This window comes from Protomyctophum bolini (genome assembly GCF_963924005.1).
Source record: "Protomyctophum bolini genome assembly, chromosome: 11".
Lineage (NCBI taxonomy): Eukaryota > Metazoa > Chordata > Actinopteri > Myctophiformes > Myctophidae > Protomyctophum > Protomyctophum bolini.
In genome coordinates this window covers 34,625,516-34,653,464 of record NC_137872.1, presented here as the reverse complement: position 1 = coordinate 34,653,464, position 27,949 = coordinate 34,625,516, and the positions used below count along the sequence as shown (strand labels likewise).

Sequence of the window (27,949 nt, the reverse complement as noted above, 5' to 3'; positions counted from 1 at the left end):
ACACCTACACTACACAAGATGATTGACTTGTCTCAATTGTCTTGCTCTTGACGCACGTGTGTGCGTGTGTGCGTGCGTGTGTGTGTGTGTGCGCGCGCGCGTTGCAATCGCCGTTTGCGACATCAAAGTGTACTTTTCTAACGGTAGGCTACATCCTTCAGCCTGTGGAGCGCCTGTTCCATTTCCCTGGCAACCAACAGTCAGTCCTCGTTGGCTGTGCAATCTCACTTGTCGCTCGTGTTACATGTGCTCTCTTACGCGCAACCCCCGCTGGAAAGAGAATAGCAGGCTAAATACTTTCCCTAGGATTTGCATGCCAATCTGTTTAGAGAGAGGCATGTTTTCAGATTAATGTGTCGGAGAAGTGTTTTCTTCCCGTGTAAAGATGCCTGTGAGACGCGGTCATGTTGCTCTCCAGAACACCTATCTGGACACTATTATCCGGAAATTCGACGGGCAAAGTAAGTGACATCTCCTGCTGTGGCTACATCGTCACTTTATTGATTTTTGAACAAGTTGGTGAGCTAGTGAGAGCACTTTATGACGAGTCAGCGCCTCAGCGGCCTTTTATCAGTATAGACCGTTTTTAAATAAAGTGAGATCAGGATGGGTTGCCTCAAAATTATACAATATAGCCTATTAAAGTGAATAACTTCAGTGTGAAATTATAATTGGCCTATGGGCCTAGGCCTATGTGTGTTTTATTTGTCGTAGTGAGGTGTGTAGCCTATCAAATATTTCTAAGATCCATATAGCATACAATTAGGCTAGCTTATAGCGTGACTAATTGATCAGCGATAATATAGTACAGGCTAGGCTACTGTCCACCAATAGTGGTTCATCATGAATGCGTTGACATAGGCTTTACTACTAGGCTCCAATGTGCATAGTTTCTGAATTTGAATTGAGACTAACTATGTATACATTCTGTGTTGGGGTCATCATGCCAGCTTCTGTTCACATGAGGTTGTATAGCCTATTAGATCAGTGTTTCTCAACCTTTTTTTGGCCAGTGCCCCTATTTAATATCCAGGTCCCTTGGCTTACCTTACCAGTCCCACACACACACACACACACACACACACACACGCACACACACACACACACACACACACACACACACACACACACACACACAAATAAATGCAAATAATAAATGCAAGCTTTATTTTTTAATTGTGTTGCTTATGTCATTTCTAAAACATGTAATCGATTTCCAAATATAAGTTTTTACATTAAACTCGTCTTTAAGTAGCCTATGTGAATATTATGTCATTATTAGCCCATACTTCCCACAGGGAGAAGGGGGGGAAAAGGTCTGTTACGATTATAGTATAAAGTAGAATTATGGGTGTCAGGCCCTGCCTGCATGAATCAGGCCCCTCTCACAACACTATAGCAGGGCTGTCGTAACCCTGTCACAAGCCCTGTCATGTGGCACCAAACATGTTACCATCCCTGTCACAGGGATGTCATTCCCTAATCCCTGCCACAAGTCCTTCAGGCCCTGTGACAGGGGATGTCAGCCCCTGTCACAGCCCTGTGATGTGACATGACACTAGACCGTACCGATGTTGGGATTTTGAGTTTGATGCCGATCCTGATTTTTGGAGAGTTTAAGGCTCATTCATAGTCTGGATTTTCGGTGGTGAGGTGACCACCACCGCTCCGGTGGTGAGGTGACCACCGGAGCTGAAATAAGGTTGAGCGGTGGTGAGTAAAAACAGAGAGAAGGGCTGGTGGCGGTGGCGGTGGTTTGCTCTTCACCGTGGCTCGTGACGTCATGTTGTAGTTCGGTGGTCACCTCACCACCGAAACTCCAGACTATGAATGATTCTCTGACCCTGATTCTGATGTTTTGTCAAAAGGTGACCATGATACTGCCATGATACTGACCATGATTGACCATACTGACCAGCATTCATTAATCCTAATCGAGGCAAAAGTTAGAAATAATTGTGATAACGATTTGAAGTCATATCACCCAGCCAGCCCTGTTGTTTACACATCTGTAATCTCGTTTGACTAAGGCCATTTTGGTCAACAACAATCTTACAGTTACAAGCCCAGGACGCCACATAAAATTAACAGCACCTGTTCTTGCTGCATCCTGCTTATACTTTTGTGAAAGTACTGACTCTCTCGAAGTGTAGTATGGCCGACAGTAACCGCAGCCTCCCCGTCTAGGAGGAAGTGTTTTCACCTCATGACAACAGAGGGGTTCACCATGCATTTGTGACAGATAGTGTTATTGGCCAATCTAAGTACCTTTAGTTTTTTTGTCTGATTGGATCTCGACCAAATAGTGGTTGAATCTAAAGACAATTTTTTTATGGTTTGTGAGAGATATTGTGGTGGTTTAGTATGCAATTTCAATCACCATATATATCTGTGTGTGTGTGTGTGTGTGTGTGTGTCAGGCCCGGCGCCATGGGGGTGCCAGAGGGTGCCCAGCACCCTCCGTTCCAAATTCTGCACCCTCACTTTTATGTACATACAGCATAGTTTTACTATATAAAAATTAGATGTGCACCCTCGCCATTTTCAAATGTCCCCTCAGTCATTTCATCCTGGAGCCGAGCCTGGTGTGTGTGTGTGTGTGTGTGTGTGTGTGTGTGTACGTGCGCGTGTGTGTGTGCGCGCGCACGCTCATGTGCACGATCAGGTGAGGCACGTGCCCCAGCAGCGCTGCTTAGCAACCGTGTGACGAGATCAGTGCCTCTGCTCTGAGCTCCAGATAATGAATCTGAATAGGATGCTTTCCAAAAGAAGAGCTCACCCATTTACTTAAAAAAAAAAAAAAAGGAGGGACTCAAGGGCAGCTAGAACAGAGGGACACCTTTTCTGGGCAAATCACCAAGTCCTTTCCTCTCATTTGTTTAGATAGTGAGCGATGAGAACTGTTGAATCCAGCCTCTCTAGTTGATAATAAAAGCGAAAGGTGCCCTCATGCCCTCCCTTAATTCATGTGAGCTCTTATACTAAAAGCCTTTGAAACAAATTGCGTGTTTCCGTCGTGATGTAGTAGTGGTTATACTGTCAGCGCTATTATGCACATCATAGGCATCAGGATTGAGCACCCCTGACAGCACTAGTGGCATTTAATGTGTGCGAGTGCCGCTCCTCCTCATTCCCCTGGGGAAGTCCTTTGCACTAATAAGATTATCACTTCTGAAAGGTGGACTTCATTAGTTCCACTTCAGCTGCTTGCTGAGCAGGAACAAGGGAATCCTCGGATCTTAAGTGACAAGCCTTTGGAGTGTGCTCCGTCATTATCCAAATGACAGAAACCATCAGTGGAGGTTTTTAGCCCACTTAAAAGCATGCAATGAACCACATCAGCCGCTGTCTATACTCTGTGATAATTAAGTCAGCTCCCCCAATCTACTCCACCCCCGCAATTATGCCCTTTTCGTTCGGATTGCTTTTACAAATCAGTTCAGTTTCATCTTCTTGAGCGTTCACTCACTTGTCACTTTCACTTTCACCTCTCAAGATCGCAAGTTTCTGATCGCCAACGCCCAGATGAAGAACTGCGGCATCATCTACTGCAACGAGGGCTTCTGCGAGATGTTTGGCTTCACCAGGGCAGAGATCATGCAGCAGCCCTGCACCTGCCAGTTCCTGGTGGGGCCCGGCACCATGAAGAGCGCGCTGGCACAACTCACACAAGCTCTGCTGGGCTCCGAGGAGCGCAAGGTGGAGATCCTCTACTACTCAAAAGAAGGTAAGGCAAGGTGAGAAAGGAATGGCGTGAATGTACTGTACTAACAGGAGGTAAATGTCAGTTTAACCACTTATAGATAATATATATAGACCCCTGGGTGTCCCCCAGTGCTCTATAATTGGTCCCCTCCACTTTCCCCTCTAGATCTGGTATTCTTGCCAAATGTAAGAAATAAGAATGTATAGGCTATATTGTATCAGTCCTGTAGATAAGGAAAGTCAAGAAGTATAGAAAGCTGTTGGGGCAGGAACATTATAATTGCTGGGTGATTGTGTAGTAGTACACAGTAAAGTCCTCAATGATAAGTGATACAAATGTAACCAAATGGTTCCTTATACAGGTCCATTTGATTACATTTGTACACTCTCAGAGTTAACCCATTTTGGGCGGGAACCCCTTTTGGTGTTAGCATTATGTCATGCTTTAGCTATTGAAAAATAGCAGATCTACAAGCTCATAGCGCGCCACCGAGTGGCGCGCTACGAGCTTGTAGGTCTGCTATTTTTGAAGAATCGTGAAAAGTGACATGAAAGTGTTTGAGAACGACTGACATAGAAAAACATAGCTTTTTCAAGAAAACAGTTTAGAAGACATTTGCAGAATCGTTCCCAGGTCAAAATAGGTTAAGTGAACGCTCAGGATTTGACTGTAAACAGATGCAGTGACCAGATGTAGGCCAGGATTTGACTGTAAACAGATGCAGTGACCAGATGTAGGCCTATATACACTCAGCCGAGGCATACATCACTGAACCCTCCCTTCGCCCTCAAGGTCTTCCATGTCTTCATAATAATGCCCTTCTGGCTTCCTCCTTCACGTCCGCGCAATCACGGTGATGTCAACAGCAGCCGTGTCGGACCGTGTGACCCGTGCGGAGGAGGCGTGCATGCATGTCGAAGCAGATACGCTTCAGTGCGCTTGGCCTCGTTCACCCACATCCACAACGGTTGTATTCCCTCTGCCTCTCCTGTTCCCCTCCTGTCATCTGTCACTGACACGGAGGCCTCAAGGCAGAAGAGGTCCAGGGTTAGGACAAGGATGGACACGGGTTAGGACATGTCTGTCACGATATCTGTCTGTTGTATACTTTTATTATGTAGTCATGTCCTTTGTGTTTCCTGTTTTCCCTAGTTACTGTTTCCTGTGTTGTCTCGCCTCCCTGGGTTTACTAGTTTTCTCCACCTGTGTCATGTCCCAGCCTATCCCAGTGTTGATTGTTAGTTCTGTTCACCTGTGTATTATCCCTGTGTCTACTTAAAACCCTCAGTTCCTTGTGTTCCCTGCTAGTGTATAGTTTATGTTATGGTGTGTCCAGCCCATGTATGTCCTCTGTTGGTAAATACATCTTCATTTAACTTAATCTTCCTGCCTTCCTGTGTGGTTCTGCACTTCGGTCCAACACCTGTCTCATACCGTGACAATGGCAACCTCACGAGGATGACATGCATACACAGTAAAATCATACGACAATTAGCACCACCTTTTTGCATTAACCGCATTAAACACACACTCCTGACCATTCAAATTATATTCACAATTAAAAACATCAGACCCCTCTGAACTGAGTGGTGCTGTACTGTACTGTACTGTACTGTACTGTACTGTACTGTACTGTACTGTACTGTACTGTACTGTACTGTGTGTGTGTGTGTGTGTGTGTGTGTACACGGTACTTCCGTGCTCATACGGACACAGACAGACAGACATACAGTACATAGAAAGTCACGTAATGGAGTGGTTAGCACCACTCAGAAACACTCCTGACACACACACACACACACACACACACATACACACCTGTCTTTGTTACTTTGGCCATTTGGGCCAGAGGCGTGCAGTCAGCGTGCCAACTCAAATCCACAGGGCATTTTATTTATTTGCAGTTTATTGCCTGAGATTTAACCAGTAAATACAATCAAATGAACACCCAGAGTTATTCAGCCACAGCCGCTGTTGTTGCACAGCGGCATGTTTCATTTATTGATTTAGGTTGACCATTTGCCAAAGTGGATGTATGAATGGCTGTGTGTGAGATCGTGCATGTGTTGTGTATGTCAGTGTGTGCAATCTTCTGTAACTGCCAATGTCTATTTTTAGATATAGCTACCGTATTGCAGACCAAAGTTTAACCACATGAACCCCAGCATGAACATTCGGTGAACGCACAGTAGCAGATCTACAAGCTCACAACTCATTGAGTGAGCTTGTAGATCTGCAGTATATAGGTTTTAAGACGGTTGTTAATATCATTTAAGAATGGCAGACAAGGGGCGCCTGCTGGCCTAGTGGTCCAGGCGCATGCCACATATAAGCAGCTGTCCTGACAGCGTGTCGTGTGTTCAAGTCCCGCTCATGATGACCTTTGCTGCATGTCTCTTCCCTTCTCTCTTTCCTGTCCATATTCACTGTAACTATCAATAGGCACAAAAGCCAAAAACAAATCTTGACAGATAAACCCTCTTTTTCTTTCAATATTTCTAATAGAGGGTATATGCGCATGCTTAAAGTGAATGGCAAATCGAGTGGCAAAGCAACATGCAAAGTGAGTTTAACATTGTTTAACGTTGTCTAATGCAATCAGATAGGACTTTTCTGTTTAGATGCATGGGTTGTCAAGGCCAGAAGGTAGTTTTTTGCCTCTCAGTGGGCGTTCCTGCATAACTTCCGGGTTTGATGAGGATGTCACGCGCATACCCTGCCTCTATACACTATTATTCTCCTTCACTTCATTCCTCTTCCTCGTGTGTGTATTTGGAGGGTATAGTTATCACTCTCTTTTGCTCTCTCCTTTTCACATCTTCTTTTCAAGATTGGTGACGCCGCCACAGCCTCTTCTCTTTCACTCGTGTAAAGCATGGCCTCATAAAGTGCACGTGGTCAGAACATAGTCATGGAATGGCAAGCGGCTAAAAGGGCTTTACTGCTGTTTGACAGCTCCAAAGCTTCCAATAAAACAAAGAGGATTGCAAAAAAAAACCCAACTTTCTAAAACTGAAGCATATGTATACCAGATGCTATACTGTACCCCTCTTCATGTACTTAACCACATATATCTTTGTTGTATGTCAAAAAGCTGACAGTCTGCTATCTTCGCTGAATGTTTTTGGACATGCTCAGGGAGGGATGCTAGCCAGGGCTCATGTTAATGGTTAATGTACTTATTCTTCTGCCACCAGGGGGTATAGCTCAGTGGTAGAGCATTTGACTGCAGATCAAGAGGTCCCTGGTTCAATTCCGGGTGCCCCCTGTCATACATATACTTTATAGTTCATACATTTCTCCATCTTTCTGTTCTACAGGGGCCTGCAGGCCATGTCTGGTTGACGTGGTCCCTGTGAAAAATGAAGATGGACTCGTTATTATGTTCATCCTCAACTTCCAGGAGCTGGCTGACCCTTCCCTTAAGAAATCTGGCCTCAGGCAGAGAATGTCCCAAGGCTGGGTATGGGCAGGTCAGTACAGTACATTCAATTATAAACAGTTGTGATGTTTGGATTCTTGCTTTCCTGTTTCTCGTCTAAATAAAACGTATTCAGTATTTTTGCGCTAAATATTGAATGAATTTATTCATTGGTTTTGTTTGCATAATTAGTTTGTTTACAGCCAGTTCATTTGTGTTACAGCCCATGCTTTTATTTTGAAGGTGATGGTCATTTTGGGGGCACAGCTGGGGTTATTTTACTAATGAGAGCACAGAAGCAGTCAGTGAGCACCGGGAGGGTACATTTCAACGTCTGTTCTTTTGCTGCATGTCTGAGGAAAAGCTGAAATAAACACCACAAAAATGCACTGCCTGACTGGACAATGGCTTCATTCCCTATAGGCCTAGACCTCGGAGTAAGATTCACTGCCCAGTCGTAATGGCCTTTTGACAGACAGACAGACCATTTTGACATGACCTGATTCATCTTCATGCAAACAATTATTGTGTGAGAGCTTTTCAACTTTTCAACTTTTTTTATTTCACATTGTGCACGTGAAATGGGTAGTTTTCTTTACCATTTTGACATGACCTGATTCATCTTCATGCAAACAATTATTGTGTGAGAGCTTTTTCAACTTTTCAACTTTTTTTCTTTCTCACATTGTGCATGTGAAATGGGTAGGTGTGTAGTTTCGATGAGGCTCAATGAGCAGAGATGTGTGCTGTATTTCCCCCGCAGGTCAGAATCGCAGGCTGAAGATGAGGCTACCAACCTTGCGCTCGGTGCGCAGAACTTCTTCTTTTTCAAAAGATCAGCTTGAAGGGGTGGTGGTGGATTATCTGCAGGTGAGGTGGTATATATATATACGCACGCACGCACGCACGCACACACCCACACACCTCCTCGGTCCTCACAACAAACTCTTTCCCCCGGCAGCCCGGCGACAGTGAGGAGGTCCCTCTGAAAGAGTTCCGTGTACCGTCCAAGGAGAGCTGCATGCAGTCGGAGACGGAGGCTCTGATAGAACAGGACCTGGAGCACCTGGTGGACGACCCGCCGGCCCCCATGAAGCGCGTGTCTCTGCTGGCCGACCGGCTGGATCTCCGAGACAGCGTCCGCAGCCTCCGGCGAGCCTCGTCCCTCGATGACATCGACGGGATGAGAGCCGATTGGACGAGTCGACCCGGAGACCCGCGCTCCAACAGCAGTGAGTGTTGAGTTTATATTGTGAACACTTGCTTTCGCAACGTGAACGTATGTTTTCTCATGCCAATGAAGCTCCTTCTTTTTTTTTTTTTGGCTTTCGCCTTTATTTTATGTTTTTTTATGGAGGGATAGACAGTAGGCCGACAGGAAATGGGGAGAGAGATGGGGAGGGGGTGACATGCAGTAAAGGGCCGTCGGGATCGGGAGTCAAACCCGCGGCACACTGCCAGACTGGATTACCAGCCAAGGTGCCTGGACCGCTGAGCCACAGCCCAAGGCCAAAAATAAAGCTCCTTTGAATTGAATTGAAAATTGAGTTCATGTGGCCCATACTGTATATGAAAGAAACTAGTGTTTGTGTGTATGAACATTGCAGTTGCAGTAGCTTTGTGAGTGTCTACGGGGAATTGCAGTTCAGCTTTTCTTTCGGGAACATTGCACATAGTCAGACAGGCAAATGACATCTGCCACTCATCTCTCAGGGGAATACCCTGTGAAAGTGGTGTAGTTTTTGCAGGACACAATTCCGTGTGTCCATAAAACATCTGTCCTCGTTCTAAAATCACTGTCACGTTTTCTTTGGTTAACTTGAGCGCTTGCTTGTAAACATTTAAATTGCTAATTAAAGTAACCCAAGAGAGAATAATGTAAAATACTGTAAGTGTAACGAGCTTGTGGCATTATATTAGTGAATCCAGACGATGCTAAAAAAATTAATAGTAAAAATGATTTTGGTTGGTGTTTGTGTGTGTGTGTGCACGCTCCAGATCTGAAATCCAGCGCTTTGAACTCCACATCAGACTCAGAGATCATGAGACCCAGGAGAATAAGCCGTATCCCACAGGTGACCCTGACCTTGAGACCCCCGACCCCCACAGAGATAGAGATCATCGCACCGAGCAAGATTAAAGACCGCACCCAGAATGTCACAGAAAAAGTCACACATGTCACACAGGTAAGCATGCAAACTATAACATATATATGTGTAAAAACACACTACTCTGTACTTTTAAAAGGCATGAGAAAAAAAGCTGATCAAAAAGGTCTTGTTGTGGCCATCTGAGATGAGCAGTTTGTTGTGATTGGTCTACTTTCATGGGGACATGAGTACATACATACTGTATAAACCTACTGTACGTACACAGGGGATATACCAACCTTGGTCTAGAACAGTGGTTTTCATATCAAGGCCTATTATTTATTCTGCATTTGAGCCACGGCACGGACCACCATGTGATGACATTTCTCAGACCAAAACTCTTATTTTGCTGTCAGATTTTGTCCACAATTCCATGCTGTATTGAAGTTGGTACCATATAATAGGAGAGATAACAGGCAAACGTTGATCAAAATAACAATAATTATTATTTTACATTCTGTAAGTGTGTAGTCTTATTGTAAATTCAATAATGCAGATGTTTAACAATAATGTAACTCTCGAGAGAGCGTACAATGAATCCAAATGGACCTGTAAGGTTCCATTCGGTTTCATTTGACACTCTCAAGAGTTAAAGATCTATAAGGGACCTTTAAAGGGGTCCATTTGGTTACCAACTCTCCATTTAGCTCATGGGGACCACCTGGAACCCCCTCGAGGACCACTGGTGGTCCCCGGACCACTGGTTGAAAACCCGCTGGTCTAGAAGACAGCTGGTCCCCTCAAGGCCACGCCATAAAAAAACATTGACTTTGCATCTTTGCTGTGACTATACGTGCACTCTGTCCTTGCTCATAATCAAGTTGTAGTCTGCTGAACGAGCAGTCAGTCTGTGCACTGCCTGCACAGAGACAGTTAAATTATACGACTAAACCGATTTATCTACATTGTCGGTCCTGGGCGTTTAGCACCCACTGCACCCATTGAAGATCTGTTCCGTGCTGCTGTTGATATTATGTTGCATGGTACGGTATCACAGCCCGCATTTTAAAATATGATGTTCAACGTGTGGGCAGGCCCTACTGTACACCTTTTAGGAATTGGCTACCGGCACATCAACTGTATTGTGCAGGTTTCTGTAATAATCATACCAAGTTTTGACCTTTTCACTCTCTCTCTTTCTCCTGTCTTTGTTACTTTGGCTATTTGGGCCAGAGGCCGTGCAGTCAGCGTGCCAACTCAAATCCACTGGGCATTTTATTTATTTGAAGTTTATAGCATGAGATTTAACCAGTAAATACAATCAAATGAATACCCAGAGTTATTCAGCCACAGCCGCTGTTGTTGCACCAGCGGCATGTTTCATTTATTGATTTATGTTGACCAAAAAATAGATACATTTGCCAAAGTGGACGTATGAATGGCTGTGTGTGCAATCTTCTGTAACTGCCACAAGGGGTGGCCATAGGGATCTGGAGGCCCGTTTCAAGACCAAGAAACTATAAAGCTATATCATCATCTATCATTTAGAATGGAAAATAATCGTCACACCACTTCCCCTCGTCTATGACACAATTATTCTGTTGATACAGGCTCCCAATGCGCACATTTTGCGCACTGGGGTGAAGTCAGGCTTCTGTCACACATAGTAGGGGTTGGCCCTTAATTTCATCCGACAGCCCAACCCAGTAGGCACCGCACGAAACCATGGGTGAACGTCTTTAGTTTGAACACACCATTGAACTTTAGGCCTGCCTATGCTACTTCAACTATTTAGTTTTAATCTAGTCTTAGCCAACTAACAAAACACTGAAGTCCTTAAACCGGAAACCTAACCTCAGTCTTAACCGGCCATGTATGTCGGACTCCCTCACCACAGTCTTAACCGACCAATCATGTATGTCGGACTCCCTCGCCTCAGTCTTCACCGACCAATCATGTATGTCGGACTCCCTTGCCTCAGTCTTAACCGACCAATCATGTATGTCGGACTCACTCGCCTCAGTCTTCACCGACCAATCATGTATGTCGGACTCCCTCGCCTCAGTCTTAACCGACCAATCATGTATGTCGGACTCCCTCGCCTCAGTCTTAACCGACCAATCATGTATGTCGGACTCCCTCGCCTCAGTCTTAACCGACCAATCATGTATGTCGGAATCCCTCGCCTCAGTCTTAACCGACCACGGTCTAAAACTTTACTTTATCGGCAAAAGAAAGTTGTTTATGGTTGGCACAAAAATAGTGGCATAAGAAGGATTTGAACTCAGGAGGTATGGATTAAAGGTCTATTGACTAACAAGCCATGCTACAAGCTGGCTTCCAGAATAGGTTTCCAGGCTCTAGTAGAATATGACAACACCCAACTCATGTAAAAAGAAAGAAAAGCCCCGCCCAATAGGGGAGGGGATGGGGCAGAGTCCTGCAACGGGTCGGATACCCGTGATTCCCCGCGGGCACCCGTGTTTGACGGGTGGGAACGGGCGGGTATATATACCTTTATAAATGAACGGGTCCGGGTGCGGGCGGAACGCAACGCAACGCAGCGCGGGCGGGTGACCTTTTTTAATCAGTGGACCCGCACTGCGCGATGTTATAAACAGCAGCTGAGCTGGGGTTTCTCCTCAACAGCGGAGACAAGTTAAATCCGTCACATGCCCAAGGAATCAACAGTGATGTCACATGCCGATTCCTTCATAATGGCGTTCTGTTTCTGCTGCTGTGCTTCATGCTACTTCCTTGTTGCATATAGCAGTGACATCACAGTCTAATTCTTGCTTCCTTATCGTAGCATTTCACGTGTGGAGTTTATTTTTTTATCACCAGGCTGCAGACTGTAGCCTATATTTTCGTTCGCGCTGATGAAACACCAAGAGATTATAATTTATAATGCCAACATTCAACACAAGATGTAAGCTAACCCAGGTAATGTTGGCCTAATGTACCACTCTGTCTAAGTGTAAATAAAGTTAAAAAGATTAGCCTGATGAGTGATGACTGATGAGTGTTTGAAACAGCCTTGGATCAAGACGGTCGACTCATCAGGCTAATCTTTTTTATATCATCCTCTCCTTGTTGATATATTATGCCAATATGCCATTTAGGTTGAAATCATGATATATCTTTATGTTGTGATAATAAGCAGCAGTAGCCTCAGTCATGAACTACATGTCTTCCGTTCCGTGTGCAACACACTGCCGCCGCCCACCACCACACCACATGCGGTGTTGGATGAAATAAAGTCAATGATAGCTATCGGTGCCTGTGATACGAACAGGTAACGGGGCGGGTAACGGGTCAATTCTTTGACGGGCGGGTCGGATCTGGTTTTGAGTTTTATATAAATCACGGGTAATGGGCGGGTAGCAGAACTGATGATTGAACTGATGATTTTTTCTTGATAAACAAGAAAAAACTAAAAACAGTTAAACAGTGACAAATGTGAACAGACAAACAAAACAAAGACAACAGGACAGGACAGACACTCTTGCTCTCAAACTTTTCCAACACGTTGTTGTAAATCAACTGAATTACAGACATTTTTCTTTTTAAATGAGAAAAAAATAAAGAAAAAAGGAGGGTGTGTAGGCGGGTGCACTGGTTATTTTTAACAGGAAATAGGTGTAATGAGAGAGAGAGAGAGAGAGAGAGAGGGCCTCGGTGCAAGGGTGGCGGAGGGTTGACTGATTGTCAGTCGGAGGCCCCCCTGAGGGTGGATGCCCATTTCAATTTAAACGGATGAAACCTAGCAAACGCCGCCTACTGTATAAACGCACGCACACACACACACGCGCCTCTTGTCCTCTTGTGATTAGGTTACTGACAGGTTCAAGCTGCTTTGAAGAGTCTTGATAGCGCCGGCACATCCAGATCATTTACCGTAAGTCTATATATAGGGAGAGGAAAAGATAGAAAGTGTTAGAGTCGTCCAGTAAACGGTGTTCATTTCTGACTCACTGAAATTGCTGTTTGACATCTGCCCGTCACTGTGTGAACGTGAGAAAAAGAAGAATCTCACCAGAGGTGTGACATCTGCACACAAACCACACACCTGTCATCACACCGCCATGCTATACGTGTTGCACGTCTCACTGCCCTGATGCACCGTCACGTCTAAACACATCACATGGTCACATGGTCACATGGTCACATGCAACCAACTGCGGCGCCTCTCACCATCACAACATTTTCCTTCGATGATTGATCGTCATACAAATCATACTATAATTCAGCCAATGTCTGCCTGTGTGTGTGTGTGTGTGTGTCTGTCTGTGTGTCAGAAACAGCGCGTTATCTCATCATTGCCTGCACCAATCACTCCCACTTTTCACACAGGCATTGACCATATGAATATGGAGGTCTTAACGGAGCCCTTTTTTCGATTTGACACATTAATGATTAATAATGAATTTATTAGTGAACGCACCTGGGCGCCCGGGGGGCAAATATCTCACAACGGGTAAGGGCTAGTAACTACAATTAACAATTATAGATTTAATGTTCGGCATATTGGAACATCTAATTAATAATGTAAAAAATTATACATTTTCTTTTAGCTTTAGTAAACCGAAATTGCATAGGGAATATGTGAAAAATAATGAAATGACTGACTGACTTTAAAGTACAGTATAGGTTTCACCTTGAAAGCTAACAATGATGTGTCTGTATTATTCAATGGATACCAGGAAAGGACAAATACTGAAATGCAATGCAAAACATAATTAAACATTCAAATACAGTTTGTAACATGAGCGACATGTATGAGTCAGCTCTATATGCATGAATACAGCAGGCTTTTTGCATTGCATTATTACATAGTATGTGTCATTTCTTGTATCCATTGATAGAGACATCATTGTTAGCTTTTGAGGTCATGACAGTTTGCACCTGCTTTGATAAAGCAGGTGCAAACTGTCATAGCCGAAACGCGTAGGCGTTCCTTTTTGGTGTGTGCCAATAAAGAAAGGGAAATGTGAGTACTTTGTCCGTCATTGATTTACATTTTTGGATGTGCTACCTTTTTTGAATTTTTGTAATTCCTACTTTTTGATGTACAGTATACTGGATTTGGGTTTAGCACTGAAACCCATTGCTGATGCGCAACCTCTTTTTCTCATTTAGTTTGCACCTGTATTCAGTTTGACTTGGTTGCATCATACAATACTTGATACTGTGTGTGGATAACTCTCATTACAAAACACATTTTCTTGGTTAATGTTAAGCCACTTCATAGTTGGATGTCTATCTATGATTAGTCCTCAAATTGATTAGTCTGCTATTGATTAGTCAAGTGCACATCAAGTGCACAATATGAGTGACTGGACCAGAGTTCATAGCAGATTGACAGTCACTCGAGCGTAGCCCTATTGCCTGCGTGAGTGCGTGCGTGAGTGCGTGCGTGCGTGCGTTATCTACTTTATCTGAACGCTGAGTTCCCCTTTTCAATGTTTCACGGTTGTTTTATGAAGAAGCCTCCCTCTTTTCCCCCGTCAATGCATCATCTGTTCAGCTTATCTAGCAGAGCAGTGAGCTGTATCTGTCTTCTTGTGGCTGAGCATATTACATGTCACTACTAGTGACTACTACTAGTCTAGTAGGCTGAGCATATTACATGTCACTACTAGTGACTACTACTAGTCTAGTAGTAGTCACCACTTATATATGTTTGAAGTTGAACTATTGTCACTTGTATGGTATCTCCATACAGCTCTTAAAGTTTCAACTTCAGACAGAAGTTGCTCATGTCTAGTTTTGATTAGCAATATACAGTGGTATAATGTAGTTATATCTATGCATTGTGTCTTTGCTATATAAAGAGATGTAGTTTCTTGTGGGGTGCATACTTGGTTTAGACTAGTCATTGGTAAGACATGGGTTAAGGTTAGGTTTAACCCGCCCGGTGGGAGGTTAGGGTTAGTTAGTTAGTAGGTTTAGTTGTAGGACTAATGACTGGTCTAACCAAATGACTAGTCTAAACTAAGTACTGTCTAAACTAAGTACCACACCCGTTTCTTGTTTCTTGCTTACGACTGCAAGGTCAAAATGTCGTATTGCTGCTGTGAATAAAAATTTGAGCATTTAAAAGGAAACAGTGAGTTGCGAGCCCCCTCTTGTAGTTGCACATATTTAGTAATTATTATAATTATTGTGTTCATATTTGTTTCAGCAAAAGCATATAGATATTTTCAATCTTAATTGTTTGTTTTTTTTGCAGTATGAGCCCCCACCTGTCTGGAAGCATCTCTTGATGAATGTGAGAAATTTCTCAGCTTTTTTATAGACAAGGTCACTATAATAAGAGCACAAATTCCCCCACCTGCACAACTACATTTAATCATTTCCAGCCTGTGTCTTTCTCTAAACTTAGTGAATTTGTCTCTCAACTCAAAACATCATCCTGTCCTACAGATGCTATCCCCACACACATAGGCGTAGCTTGAACTCGACGCCAGGGGGTGCGACGCATGGCGAAAGACTCCCGCGAGCACGCTGATGTTGTTTTCCAAATCACCCAAATCACTGAATGCTCCTTTAACTAATAATAAATGCCCAAAATAGGGATGCCAGGTTGATAGTCGTTAATGTAAATATCTTCTACGGCTATTTTCTGCATTGATGATAGTGTGCCCTAGTTTGCGTGACCTTAAAACAGAGAGGGAACAGACAGAGCTTGGATTGTTTTCATCCAATCCCGCATTTTGTGGTGCTCGTAGTTTTCATAAAAGATGCTAAATAGTATTACCCTCATCATGTATACATGTATTCTACCATTGACCAGAGCATTGGCATGGGGGTGGGTCACACGGCTTAGAGTAAGTGTAGGGGGGGGGGCTTAGCAGTGGCAGGTGAGACTTTAAACGGCCTGATTGGTGAAAGACGAGGGCAGAGGCATGCAGCCACAGTGTCTGAATAACTTGAGTCCTTCCTGTGTTTGGATTCATCGGTTCGGTCTGGTCAGCTATTCTGTTTGCTATACAAGCAGGCGGTGATGCCGCGGGAGACGGGAGAGGAGGTGTCTGATCCACAGAAGGCAAGTATAGGTATAAGCTGAGGGCTTTGAGAAGCCGAGCCTCTGACCTAAACTGTTTCAGGCGACGCCAAGTTAAGCTGGAGAACCCGGAGACAGAAGATCGAACTGATGTTGCGGTAGGTGGGCTCTGGTTAGACTCCTCTATGGGGCTGTTACACTGCAATACACTGTTGTTGTGGTCTGCCTGAGATGGGTCTGACATATTATTATTATTATATTAAACTTGGATGTGGTTTGCAGATGTTCGGTTATACTTAGTATATTGGTTGCTATTTCTGCTATTTTGTCACTGGTGGCTGTAGTGTCTTGTGTTGTCTTCCCTTCATAAACGGTATTGAATATTGCAAAAAGAGGAACTTTTTGCACAGGAACTGTCATTTTTGCATCGCTCGAATACTTTTGCAGAAGTTGTTCCTTGTACAATCAAGGACAGAGAACATCATTTGGTCCAGTTTAGCAGACCAACTTTTTAAAACCAACTGAGTTGTAAGTAACTGAGTTACTAGTCGACTAGTAAACTAGGCAACTAGTCAACTAGTAAAAATGACTAGAAGTGAATGCCCTAATGCACAGTAAAAATCCCCAGTGGCAATTTTACTCTGAGTCCATCCATCCATCCATCTTCAACCGCTTATCCGTAGTTGGGTCGCGGGGGCAACAGCTCCACCAGAGTGCTCCAGAGCAACATTAGTGACTTCCTCCTGGAGGATCCCGAGACGTTCCAAGGCCAATGAGTTGATGTATTTCCTTCAACTGCGCCATGGTCTGCATGGTCTCATCTCTGACTTTGAGAGTGTTTTACTGTGTAATTGTCTCCACCAGCCGAAGGCATGGGGAGGGTATGTTTTGTACTCCTTCCGTTCGTGTGTGAGTCCGTCCGTCCGTCCGTCTGTGTACAGCTAATCTCCGGCACCGTTAAACCGGTCGATGCCAAACTTTGCACACACACTCCCTGTATGGCAACAATGAACGGCCTGTTATAGCGCCTATCTGTCCAAAAATCCCGCAAATTGTTACTCAGTATCTCTATAGTCATGTGCTCAAGATGGATCTGTCCGATATTTCATATTTCATCCTAATTTAATCTGAATTGGCTAACAAAGTCAAAGGCTTTCGTGATTGCAGTGTGAAATCTTTCACACACTTTCCTACTAGGCTGAGGAATATAATGCCTCAAATGCCTCAAATCATCCAATTGCCATCAAAGGCATAAGAAGAAATGACACCCTTTTCACATTGGCCTATTATAGCGCCACCAGGAGGCCACAATAAGAGCAGGCCACAATAAGACCTGTGCCCCGAGGGTGCACTTTTTTCTAGTTTGCACTCTCTAGTAGTCTCATGGAGGCGAAGTGGTTTGTTTCCGTTCATTAGTCTCGGTGAAAACCCCACACTGCACGCTTCATGTTCAGCGTTCTGTCACCAGGTGCTGTCCCTCGGTGCTGACGTGCTGCCAGAGTACCAGCTCCAGGCGCCGCGCATCCACAAGTGGACCATCCTGCACTACAGCCCCTTCAAGGCGGTGTGGGACTGGCTCATCCTGCTGCTGGTCATCTACACGGCCGTCTTCACGCCTTACTCGGCCGCCTTCCTCCTGAACGAGGTGGAGGAGCAGCGGAGGCGCACCTGCGGCTACACCTGCAACCCGCTGAACGTGGTGGACCTCGTGGTGGACGTCATGTTCATCGTGGACATCCTCATCAACTTCAGGACCACCTACGTCAACCACAACGACGAGGTGGTCAGCGCCCCGGGCCGTATCGCCCAGCACTACTTCAAGGGCTGGTTCCTCATTGACATAGTGGCCGCCATCCCCTTCGACCTGCTCATCTTCCGCTCCGGCTCTGACGAGGTGAGGCTTCTTTCTGTTTCTGTTCATATTCTGAGTTTGATTTGGCACAGTATGTTGTTTGCACATACAAGGAATTTGTCTCTGTTGACGTTGGTGCATTACACTTAAGACTTAAGCAACAGTATCTAGCAATAATTATTCAGTTATTTAAAGCTGCACTATATGTAACAGGTCTGCTCTACCCATAGCCTCGCATACGGCACAGGCACACTTTAGCGTCACCAAAGACGCCAAAAGCCGCAAACGGCAGGCGTCTCTTCCGGGTTTTTAGACAGCTGGTGGATGGAAAAAGAAGCTCTACCCACACGGCAGAATGCCGCGGGGGAAAGCGCTTCCAGGAATCGGAACAGGAATTGTGGGAGGACGAGCCAAGCAGATTCATCTGGAACCAGGCTATGACCAACCAGGGCCCAGTATTCAAATATGGGGCGGGGCGGCGGGACATTACAAAACCAAATCTAACACTGAGAGGGACGAGACCAATATCCACGCAATGATATTAGTATCGCTGCTTAAGTGCTGACATTTTATACTGTTGATCTAACAGAGCCTCCTTGCTTGATTAGGGGAAAACTTGAATTTGACCTTCAGGTCAGAATGTGTCAAACCAGAAACAGGTTTGTGTCAAAGGTTGTGTCAAACCTGACACGTGATATATTGATATTGGTACAAACATATTCCACCATACAGAATTTATTAAATGATGTGACACAACCTTTTTTTATTATTATTATTATTATATTATTATGTTCTCTTTTTGTGCATTACTTACTACTACTATTTCCAAAGTCGATAAAGTGTCAACATCATTTTTGACAATTTTACGACAATATCTGATGCCAAACCAAACCAGTGGTTAATTGAATTAGAGTGATCAGCAGTTTCTGGCACCAAAAGCCCCACTCTCTCTCTCTGTCCTCCCTCTTCTAGCCCCAGACCACCACTCTGATTGGACTACTGAAGACGGCGAGACTGCTGAGATTGGTGCGTGTGGCCAGGAAGTTGGACCGCTACTCGGAGTACGGCGCCGCGGTCCTCTTCCTCCTCATGTGCACGTTTGCCCTCATCGCCCACTGGCTGGCCTGCATCTGGTACGCCATAGGCAACGTGGAACGCACTAGCACTGCCCGCATCGGAGGCCTGAAGATCGGCTGGCTGGACAACCTCGCCGAGCAGATTGGCAAACAGTACAATGACACTGACCTGGCCTCTGGCCCCGCGACCAAAGACAAGTATGTCACAGCTCTCTACTTCACCTTCAGCAGCCTGACCAGTGTGGGCTTTGGCAACGTCTCCCCCAACACCAACCCCGAGAAGATTTTTTCCATATGCGTCATGCTCATTGGCTGTAAGTGGGGGCGGTTAAAGTGTGAGGGAGTGTGCATGGGAGGGGAGTGCTTTATTAACTAGTCTGAACCCTAGTTAATATTATAGGGTAAATGTTTGGCAACAAATAGCAGATCTACAAGCTCACGTTTGATTGAAAGAAAGAACTTAGTGTATTGTCTGCTAGCGTGCTGCTTGCTCATTTTATGGATATACATACTGATAACGTAAAGCCGACCACATCAATGGTGTCCTGTCCATCAGTGCTTCTATTCAGGTAACGGATGAGGGGCAGCCAAACCTCATCAAATTGTCTCTCTTTATTTTGTGTAAGTAATGTAATCTCATTTAGCCAATATTTAAATGCTGGAGCCTCCTCCTTTTTCCAGCACAGCACTGGCATCTTATTTTGAAGCAGGATTCTTACCATCAGAGGGAGGCCCAGTGGCCACACATACCCACAATACTTAGATCGACTGGATTACCTCATTTTGACATCTCTGCATGTGTGTTTTGAGTGACTGGCTTCCCTATGTTAGTTACTAGTTGAGATGCTCTTTGGTTTCCGGATCACTTCATCACTTTGAGCACTATCATCATCATCAAAGAAAGAATTCTTCAGTTTTTCTTACCTATACAGTTGTCTGTGTCCTCTGTTCCCGTCCAGCTCTGATGTACGCCAGTATATTCGGGAACGTGTCGGCCATCATTCAGAGACTGTACTCGGGCACGGCTCGCTACCACACCCAGATGCTGCGGGTCAAGGAGTTCATCCGGTTCCACCAGATCCCAGGCAGCCTCAGACAGAGGCTAGAGGAGTACTTTCAGCACGCCTGGTCCTACACTAATGGCATCGACATGAATGCTGTGAGTCATGCAAGCAGCATGTACAGTAGGCCATCAAAGACACACACACACACACATGTCCATATTCTCAGATATGTTAGATGTCCTGACGTGAACATTAAAAGCTGCAATCCGTGTAATGGGATTCAAACCCAGGCCTCTGTCTGCACAGACGGGAGACACATTTTCTATGGCTGAGCTCAAATGGAACACCTGCTTGGCAACTTAGTTGCCAAGTTAGTGGTTAAGTGAGGTAATTAGTTCAGAGCATTTGCCCGTATAGATCAAGTGGTCCTCACAGTTCAAATCTACTTGCCCCCGCCCCCCCCCCTATAGAATCTAAATTTAGGCGCTTTGTTTACATAGTTTACACACGAGAGATCATACTGTACTCTACTGTATATGGAATTCAGGAAGAACAAAGATAACACTTCAATGTGTTATAATATTTGCAACGCATATTACCTCCCTGTGAGAAGTGTTAAAGGGAACTCAAAGAATCGTGAGATGATATTTTCTCTGCTAGTTTATTTTACATTTTTAATGTACATCATTTGAAAGCGTACTATAATCTGTACTTTCAATGAGAAAATGACCTTGGCACTTGCCCTACTTGGGGACCAAAATACCAGCTGTTGTCACATATCAGTGTTAATGTGTATGATTTGCTGTGAATCGGAATACAGGATATTTTGCCCCCCTCTATTTCCAAAAGCACATTTGTTTATTTTGTCTACACGGTACTGGTTTTGAGGGAACGGGCCGTTCTCCTGCATGTACGTACAAAACATTGAGAACTAGTCTATCTGTCTGGGGGTATATCTCAGCAGCGGAGCGCTTCACTGCAGATCAAGTGGTCCCCGGTTCAACTCTGGGCGCCCCCCTTGTCTTTTAAATGGCCACTGTTTCCACTTGGGTGCAGAGTCTTACTAGGAGACCCTAGCATTGGTAATGTGCATCATCATAGATTAGATACTGTACACCACCGTGGCTGCTGCTGTTCATTGGAATAATACATTAACATGGCTGTCATATTGGCAGGGAAAGCTGTGCCTCCTAATGCATCTGTGTTTTGCTGAATTCTCAGCCGATTTACAAGTGGTTTGTTTGTTACAAATGTAGTTTGTACAATGTCATGATATAGAATACTTGGTTAAATCTTAAAAAAAAGGGGTGTTTCATACCAAAATGCCTTATCTTACGTAGATAATAACACTAATGATTATAAAATAGAGGAAAAGAAAAAAGGATTTACTGTAGTACTGAGTCAGGAATATTTCTTGCAGTACGTGGACATTAGTATGGCAAGTTTCCCCTGCCAATATGATGATGACGTTGACGTATGATACAGTGGCCAATGCGGTGTCTATGATTATGTGGATGCCTGGGTGTTTAGTGGGTACAGGTACATCATGGCATAGTCGGAGAGCAACTGTCAGTTCAATCTGAACAAAGACAATCCCTTATCACAGCCACAGCCCTGTGTCCTCTGAATCATTAGCCAACATCGGATGTCTGTCTCCCTTTTACTTTCACATCCTTTTCCCTTTCACTTCCATTCCTTTCCACTCCAGTTGCGTCTGTTCATCATATTGATTCTCTCTTTCCCGTTTGTTTGGGAGGTGAGATGTTCTAACGAGGTCCTATTAATATCACCTGTGAATGTCTCCGCAGGTGTTGAAGGGTTTTCCCGAGTGCCTGCAGGCAGACATATGCCTCCATCTTAACCGCACTCTTCTCGACAACTGCGTGGCGTTCAGAGGCGCCAACAAGGGCTGCCTCCGGGCGCTCGCCATGCACTTCAAGACCACCCATGCGCCTCCCGGGGACACCCTGGTCCACAGCGGGGACATTCTCACCGCCCTCTATTTCATCTCCAGAGGGTCCATCGAGATACTCCGAGAAGACGTAGTGGTGGCTATACTGGGTGAGCTGGAACCTTTGTGCTCGTTTCCTCCTTTTTCTTTGTACACGTCTCACTTTCCCTTTTTTGGTCACTTCTCGTTGTGCTTCCGCTTCTGCAAAGTCATGCAGACCTACACTTGTCTTCATGTAGTCTCAGGGGTGTTTGTGCACAGCTCATCTTAACATTTCACAGTCCCATTGACCCCCGATATGTCCACCACCACTCAGGTCCATGTTAGCTATATGCCAGTTTGTCTGTTTCTCTTTCAGCTGCATTTTAGGCTTCCTTTAATTCAAACTTAGCAGTGAAAAGAAGATATAAATGCTGCTATTTATCATTTTTCAAAAGCAGACACATGAACAAGGTTTATCTTGTCAACGTGGACCTGTCTCAGATGACTGTACCTCCCTCTAGTGGTTATACAGTAGATTGCTGTCCATTGAACAAATCTATTTTCCACTGGGAATTAATCAAAAGAACCTTTTTCATATGAAGGTCCATTATTTATTCAGCATTTGAGCCACAGACCACCACTTTCAGACCCAAAGCTTTAAATAATTTGTTATTAAAAAATCCACAATTCCATGCTGTATTTATGTGATACAATGGGAGCGATAACAGGCAAACGTTGATTGATATAACAATTATTCTACTTTGTCATTCTCTAATTGTGTAGACTTCTTATAAAATAAGTAATGCAGATGTTTAACAACTCTGAAGAGCGTAAAATGAAACCAAGTGGACCCGTAAGGATCCATTTGGTTTCATTTTCATGCTCTGATCAGAGTATGATTAAGGTCGGCTAGCATGAAACTTTAGCATGCTTTGTCTTCCCAAAATAAATTGTTTAACGATTTTAACTTTTCTTTTCTTTTTTCAAGTTGGTGAGTGCTACGGTGCTACCATACATCTTTGGATTTGGAGTCTTTTTTTTAAATTCAATTCAGTGATCAAAACCTTTGATTGTCGAAGTGAAATTCTGTGACCATGCTGTCCCGTAGGCAAGAACGACATCTTTGGAGAGCCCATCAGTTTGTATGGGCGACCAGGGAAGTCCAGTGCCGACGTTAGAGCTTTGACCTATTGTGACCTTCACAAGATTCTGAGGGAGGACCTGCTGGAGGTGCTGGACATGTACCCCGACTTCGCCGGCACGTTCTGGAACAACCTGGAGATCACGTTCAACCTGAGGGATGTGAGTGTCATGAGAGGGCGGCGGAACCCGACCGTTTTTCATACACACCTGCACACACATTTTACCATTGCCATTTATAGGTTTATAGGTTTTACTATATAGCCTATATATTTATATGCACCTCATATTACAATATGAGATATGGTATAATATGAGGTGCACAAGGACAAGATACCTCTTTTCCACAGCTCAAGCATATATTTCACTGTAGTCATTACCATTTACAGTACAAGCCTGTTGAACCTGACTGACTATGGTGTGTATCAGGCAGATAGAATAAACCACTACACCCCATCTGGAGACTCTGAATGTGGGGACCGGCAGACAAGACATAGGAGAACCTCCTTACGTCGACGAAACCGGCCTGGTAAGTGCGGCCGTCCTATAGTGTTCTCTTGTGAATGACGGGACAGGTTTTTCCACACTTCTGAAAGAATAAAATGTTTTCACTGTGTCACTCCCTGTGTCACTCACTCCCAATCTTCCGCCGTAGTCTGAAAACCCACCTCTTCAGACTCCACCATGGCCCGTAGCACTTGCCCTAGCCCTTTATGTAGACTCAGATAGTAGACTTAGGTTAGCATTGTTATTTTAGACAGACTTGTAGCTCGTTACGTAGACAGCACTAGAATTGCATTTTATGTAGTCATAGCACTTTATAGTACACATGTATATTGTATAAATATATAATATAGTATAGTATGTATAGTTGACATAGATACTCCACTGATACGTTCTTAGTTTATACATGATTCATGATAACTACTTTTGATATATGTGATGTATGCCATTCTTTTAGTTTTTGCTTAAATGTTTGCCATGCTTTTGTTTTTGTTTTTGCTTTAAATGTAAGTCGCTCTGGATCAAGAGCGTCTGCTAAATGCCTAAATTGTAAATTGTGTCAAATCCCCACTCTTATTATTCCCCGGCCATTGCCATAGACGGTATGGACCATGAGGACCAGTCCTGTCCACTGGGGAACCACCGAGGCACCGCAACAGGCTCCCACTGGGAGGACTTCTGCAGCAGTGCCAGCGTCTCTTCCCAGTCCAGTGAGGAGGAAATAAAGCTTTGTCCCACCAGTGGTGACACGACGCAACCTTATCCCCCAGCAGTGGTCAACCTTCCGCCGGCCAGCGGACCCTCCTCGGGCATGGAACCGTACCCAGAAAGTGGGGGTCTCTCACTGTTGTATATGCAGGGCGCACGACATTTTCAAATCATTGCTGTCTTTCTTTAACATGATGCCTTAAATCACTCTACGCTGTCTTCTCTGACCTGCAGCAAGCCCCAGCAACATGTCAGGACTGTATGGCTGGTCTGGTCTGGATCGCAGGCCCAGCCAGTTCTCAGAGAGACAGAGACAGTCTTCATCCATTAGGGCCCCATTAGGGCCCCATTATCACCCCCCTCCCTGCACGGAGGAGAGACCCAGCGAGCTGGAATCCAGACTGGAACTGTTACAGTCCCAGTTGAACAGGTCTGCTGTTTTTATTATACATTCAGTATGTGTATTGATGTTTTTCATTACTTTAACAGACAAAATAACGCAAATCAACCGGATTCAGTCAAAGAAAAATAATACAATTCTGCGCATACTCATTTAAACGTGCTCATTCAAGCAGGTATGTGACTCAGTAATTAACTAATTATACATAATAAAAATAAAGTCATGAATAGGTATACAGAATTTAAACTTATACTACATATAATGACAAGAGTGCAGTCCATGTTTTACAAGATATAATTATGCCATCCTGCTTTTGTATATTATATTTCTGTAAGTGACTGAAAGACAATAGAGTGAGATAGGTTTGCTATTTTGACAATAATTCATTTCATGTTATTTTCAAAGAAGGGGGCACCCGGATTTGAACCAGGGACCTCTTGATCTGCAGTCAAATGCTCTACCACTGAGCTATACCCCCTGTTGCATTTTCCCAGCAGAGGCGTTTTCCTTTATTTGCTGAATGACCCGTATGCAGTCACTCCCCTCCATGTTCTCTTTACATATTAACTAGGATGGGTGTGGGCACTGGTGAGAGGAGGGAAGATTGAGATATAAAGTGGAGGGAACAAGAGTAAACTAATGACAAACGCTATGTATGATTTGATCATGTATGTTTACTTTTATTTGCATTCCTGCTGCTGAAAGAGAGCAAGAGAGCGAGTGAGTGAGTGTCATTTTCGATGGCAACCATTTCAAGAACCAGTTGTTGCACAACTATTAGAGCTATAAGAAAGTGCACAACGCGTTTATTTAATAGTTCAATTTGTGTTTTACTGCCAGTGAAAATGCTGCTTGTCTTTGTTTTCTGTCTCGTTGATCTTGGCCAGACTAGAGACTCGAATGACGGCAGACATCAACATGATCCTGCAGCTCCTCCAGAGGAAGATGACCACCCCGGTGCCCCCAGCATACAGTGCAGTGTCCTCCACGGGAGCGTCTGTAATCCACACCGAACCTCCCATCCCACCTGAAGAGACTGCCTGCACTTCCTCACCACTACAGGTGAGGTGTTGGCTTTCCACCTCTTTGACTTTTTGACAACGTGGCTTTGCGATGCAAATGATTGATTTCACGAGAGAGCCCCTAACACATGTAAGTGTATTTGACTTTCCCAATCTCTCCTCGCAGAGCCCAGACTCCGAATCCAGGCACAGGTCCAAGGACTCGTTGTCCAGTGGGATCCATTTGACTGTGGTATCCGATGACACTATGTCCTCCGACCCTCCTCATATGCTGCCTGTGAGCCTCACACCTCCTCAGCGGCCTTGCTCTGGTGCCCAAGGGGATTCTGGACTGCTGTGTGGTAGCCAATGGTTCCCCTCCCCCCCTGAGAACCTGGATATCTCCACAGAGGCACAGGAGATCCAGAGGCGTATCTCTGACCCCGTCTTACCAGGCAGTTAGAACCAGCACCACCCAAAAGCGTGGTCATTTACAATTACAACACATCTCCACAGGTTGGGACAGCAGCGTATACTGTATATGATTGGCATGTAGTGCAATCAGCATCCTGATTTCCTAAGTCCTTATATTTCCCATTAAATCTTCCACTACTGTTACGATGCTGCTGCTGCAGTGTGTGGGCTTCCACGGCACACTTGGGGACATTCAATGGAAGGCCTCCTCCTTTCATACAGACCCACTCACGGTGCCCTCTCTCTCTCTCGCACAGGCTGCGGTGGTTCTGTACTTCTTCGCCCTGCAGTGTCCGCCAGTGAAGAGATTCATGTTACCTAACTAGGAAGAAATGTCCTGATAAATGTGTTGACAATAAGCACAAATACACTCGTCACACAATCACTGGATCTTAAAAGTATAACTAACTAGTGTAACCTAGTGTTTTTCTTGTCAGGGATGGCCATACCAAGTTTCTTTCACGAGTGAGGAATTGACTGCATTCACATTCTAGAAGAATTGCACATTTTAGACCGAGTTTGTTTTTCCTGTGTAATAAATGTAAAGGTTACACAAGGTGACTAAATGTACTAGATATGAGATTATAGATGTCACTCTGTTGATGTTTTTTTTTTTGTATAACAAAATATAATCACAAGGGATCTACCATACCGGTACAGTATGGCACACTGTGAATGACACATGTGTTCACAGAGCACTCTTTTTGTGACCCAGCTCATAATTCTCAAGCCTAATTTATCGTACGACTGTGTCGTTTGTCGAAAAATAACTGTAGAGTAATAGTATAAATCAGGCTTTATTTTGATAGTTTGAGGTTAAGTGACAGTGTGGTCTGGCCCACTACTACTTTGTATGATATATATTCTCAATATCGTTGCTGTCGTGCAGAAACCTTGTATCTCCATATTTCATAATGTTTTTTTGTATTATAATTGATTGCCCTGTTTTATACTGTCACACTTTGGTGTATAACAATGGCCAACAAAAGTAGCACAAATGGGATACTGCACATGCTTTTTTCTTGTAGTGGCACACCCAAAATATAAACTCCGGGTTGAAAGTGAGTAAGTCTTTCTGTGGGTTTTATAAATATTGAACCAAAGTATTGACAAGAGCTTGTGTGACTAAGTAATAAGCTAATTGGGTCAATTTGTTACCATTTCCTGAACCGTAATGGTTTTGAGAAATACAAGGTTTCTGTCCAACAGCAATGACATCTGTGCTGCTACACCAGAGTATGTCATCGGTTTTGTTTCAGTTGGAAATGTGTCTGGAATGTTTTTAGACTGTTTACCAAAAATGGCATGGTAACACTTTTATACTTTCAGCATCACCACAGTACTCTATTGATATACCGATGTGTTAAACTAAAATGGCCAAGTCTCCCTCCGAACATTATGCTAAGAATATAGTATTGTCTTTTTACCATATGGTATTAGTTCTAATTGCTTTTGGGACGCCTAACCTACACTGAGTGGTAAATGGTGTGAATGGCACCTTGGAGCTGACAAGACATTTTTCACTCGAACACCCATCAGGTGAATGTATCCTTTTTACACATTTATAACTCTGTAAATGGTTTCTTGGAGCACACTTTTTTTTTTTTAGATTAAAGAGTATTTATAACTTCAAA

General features: G+C 44.2%; 1 protein-coding gene across 1 annotated transcript; it reads left to right on the top strand.

Annotated features, from left to right (window-relative positions):
• Positions 1-385: 385 nt before the first annotated feature.
• Positions 386-26,541, top strand: kcnh6a (potassium voltage-gated channel, subfamily H (eag-related), member 6a; the record flags this gene model as incomplete). The annotated part of the gene is made up of 16 exons (XM_080775263.1): positions 386-461; positions 3,497-3,727; positions 7,027-7,179; positions 7,891-7,997; positions 8,089-8,359; positions 9,126-9,313; positions 17,692-18,117; positions 19,048-19,465; positions 20,111-20,310; positions 21,964-22,216; positions 23,197-23,390; positions 23,658-23,757; positions 24,332-24,562; positions 24,675-24,870; positions 25,728-25,902; positions 26,029-26,541. 16 exons carry the CDS (start codon positions 386-388, stop codon positions 26,302-26,304), a joined length of 3,495 nt encoding a protein of 1,164 aa, XP_080631389.1. The 3' UTR covers positions 26,305-26,541.
• Positions 26,542-27,949: the final 1,408 nt, after the last annotated feature.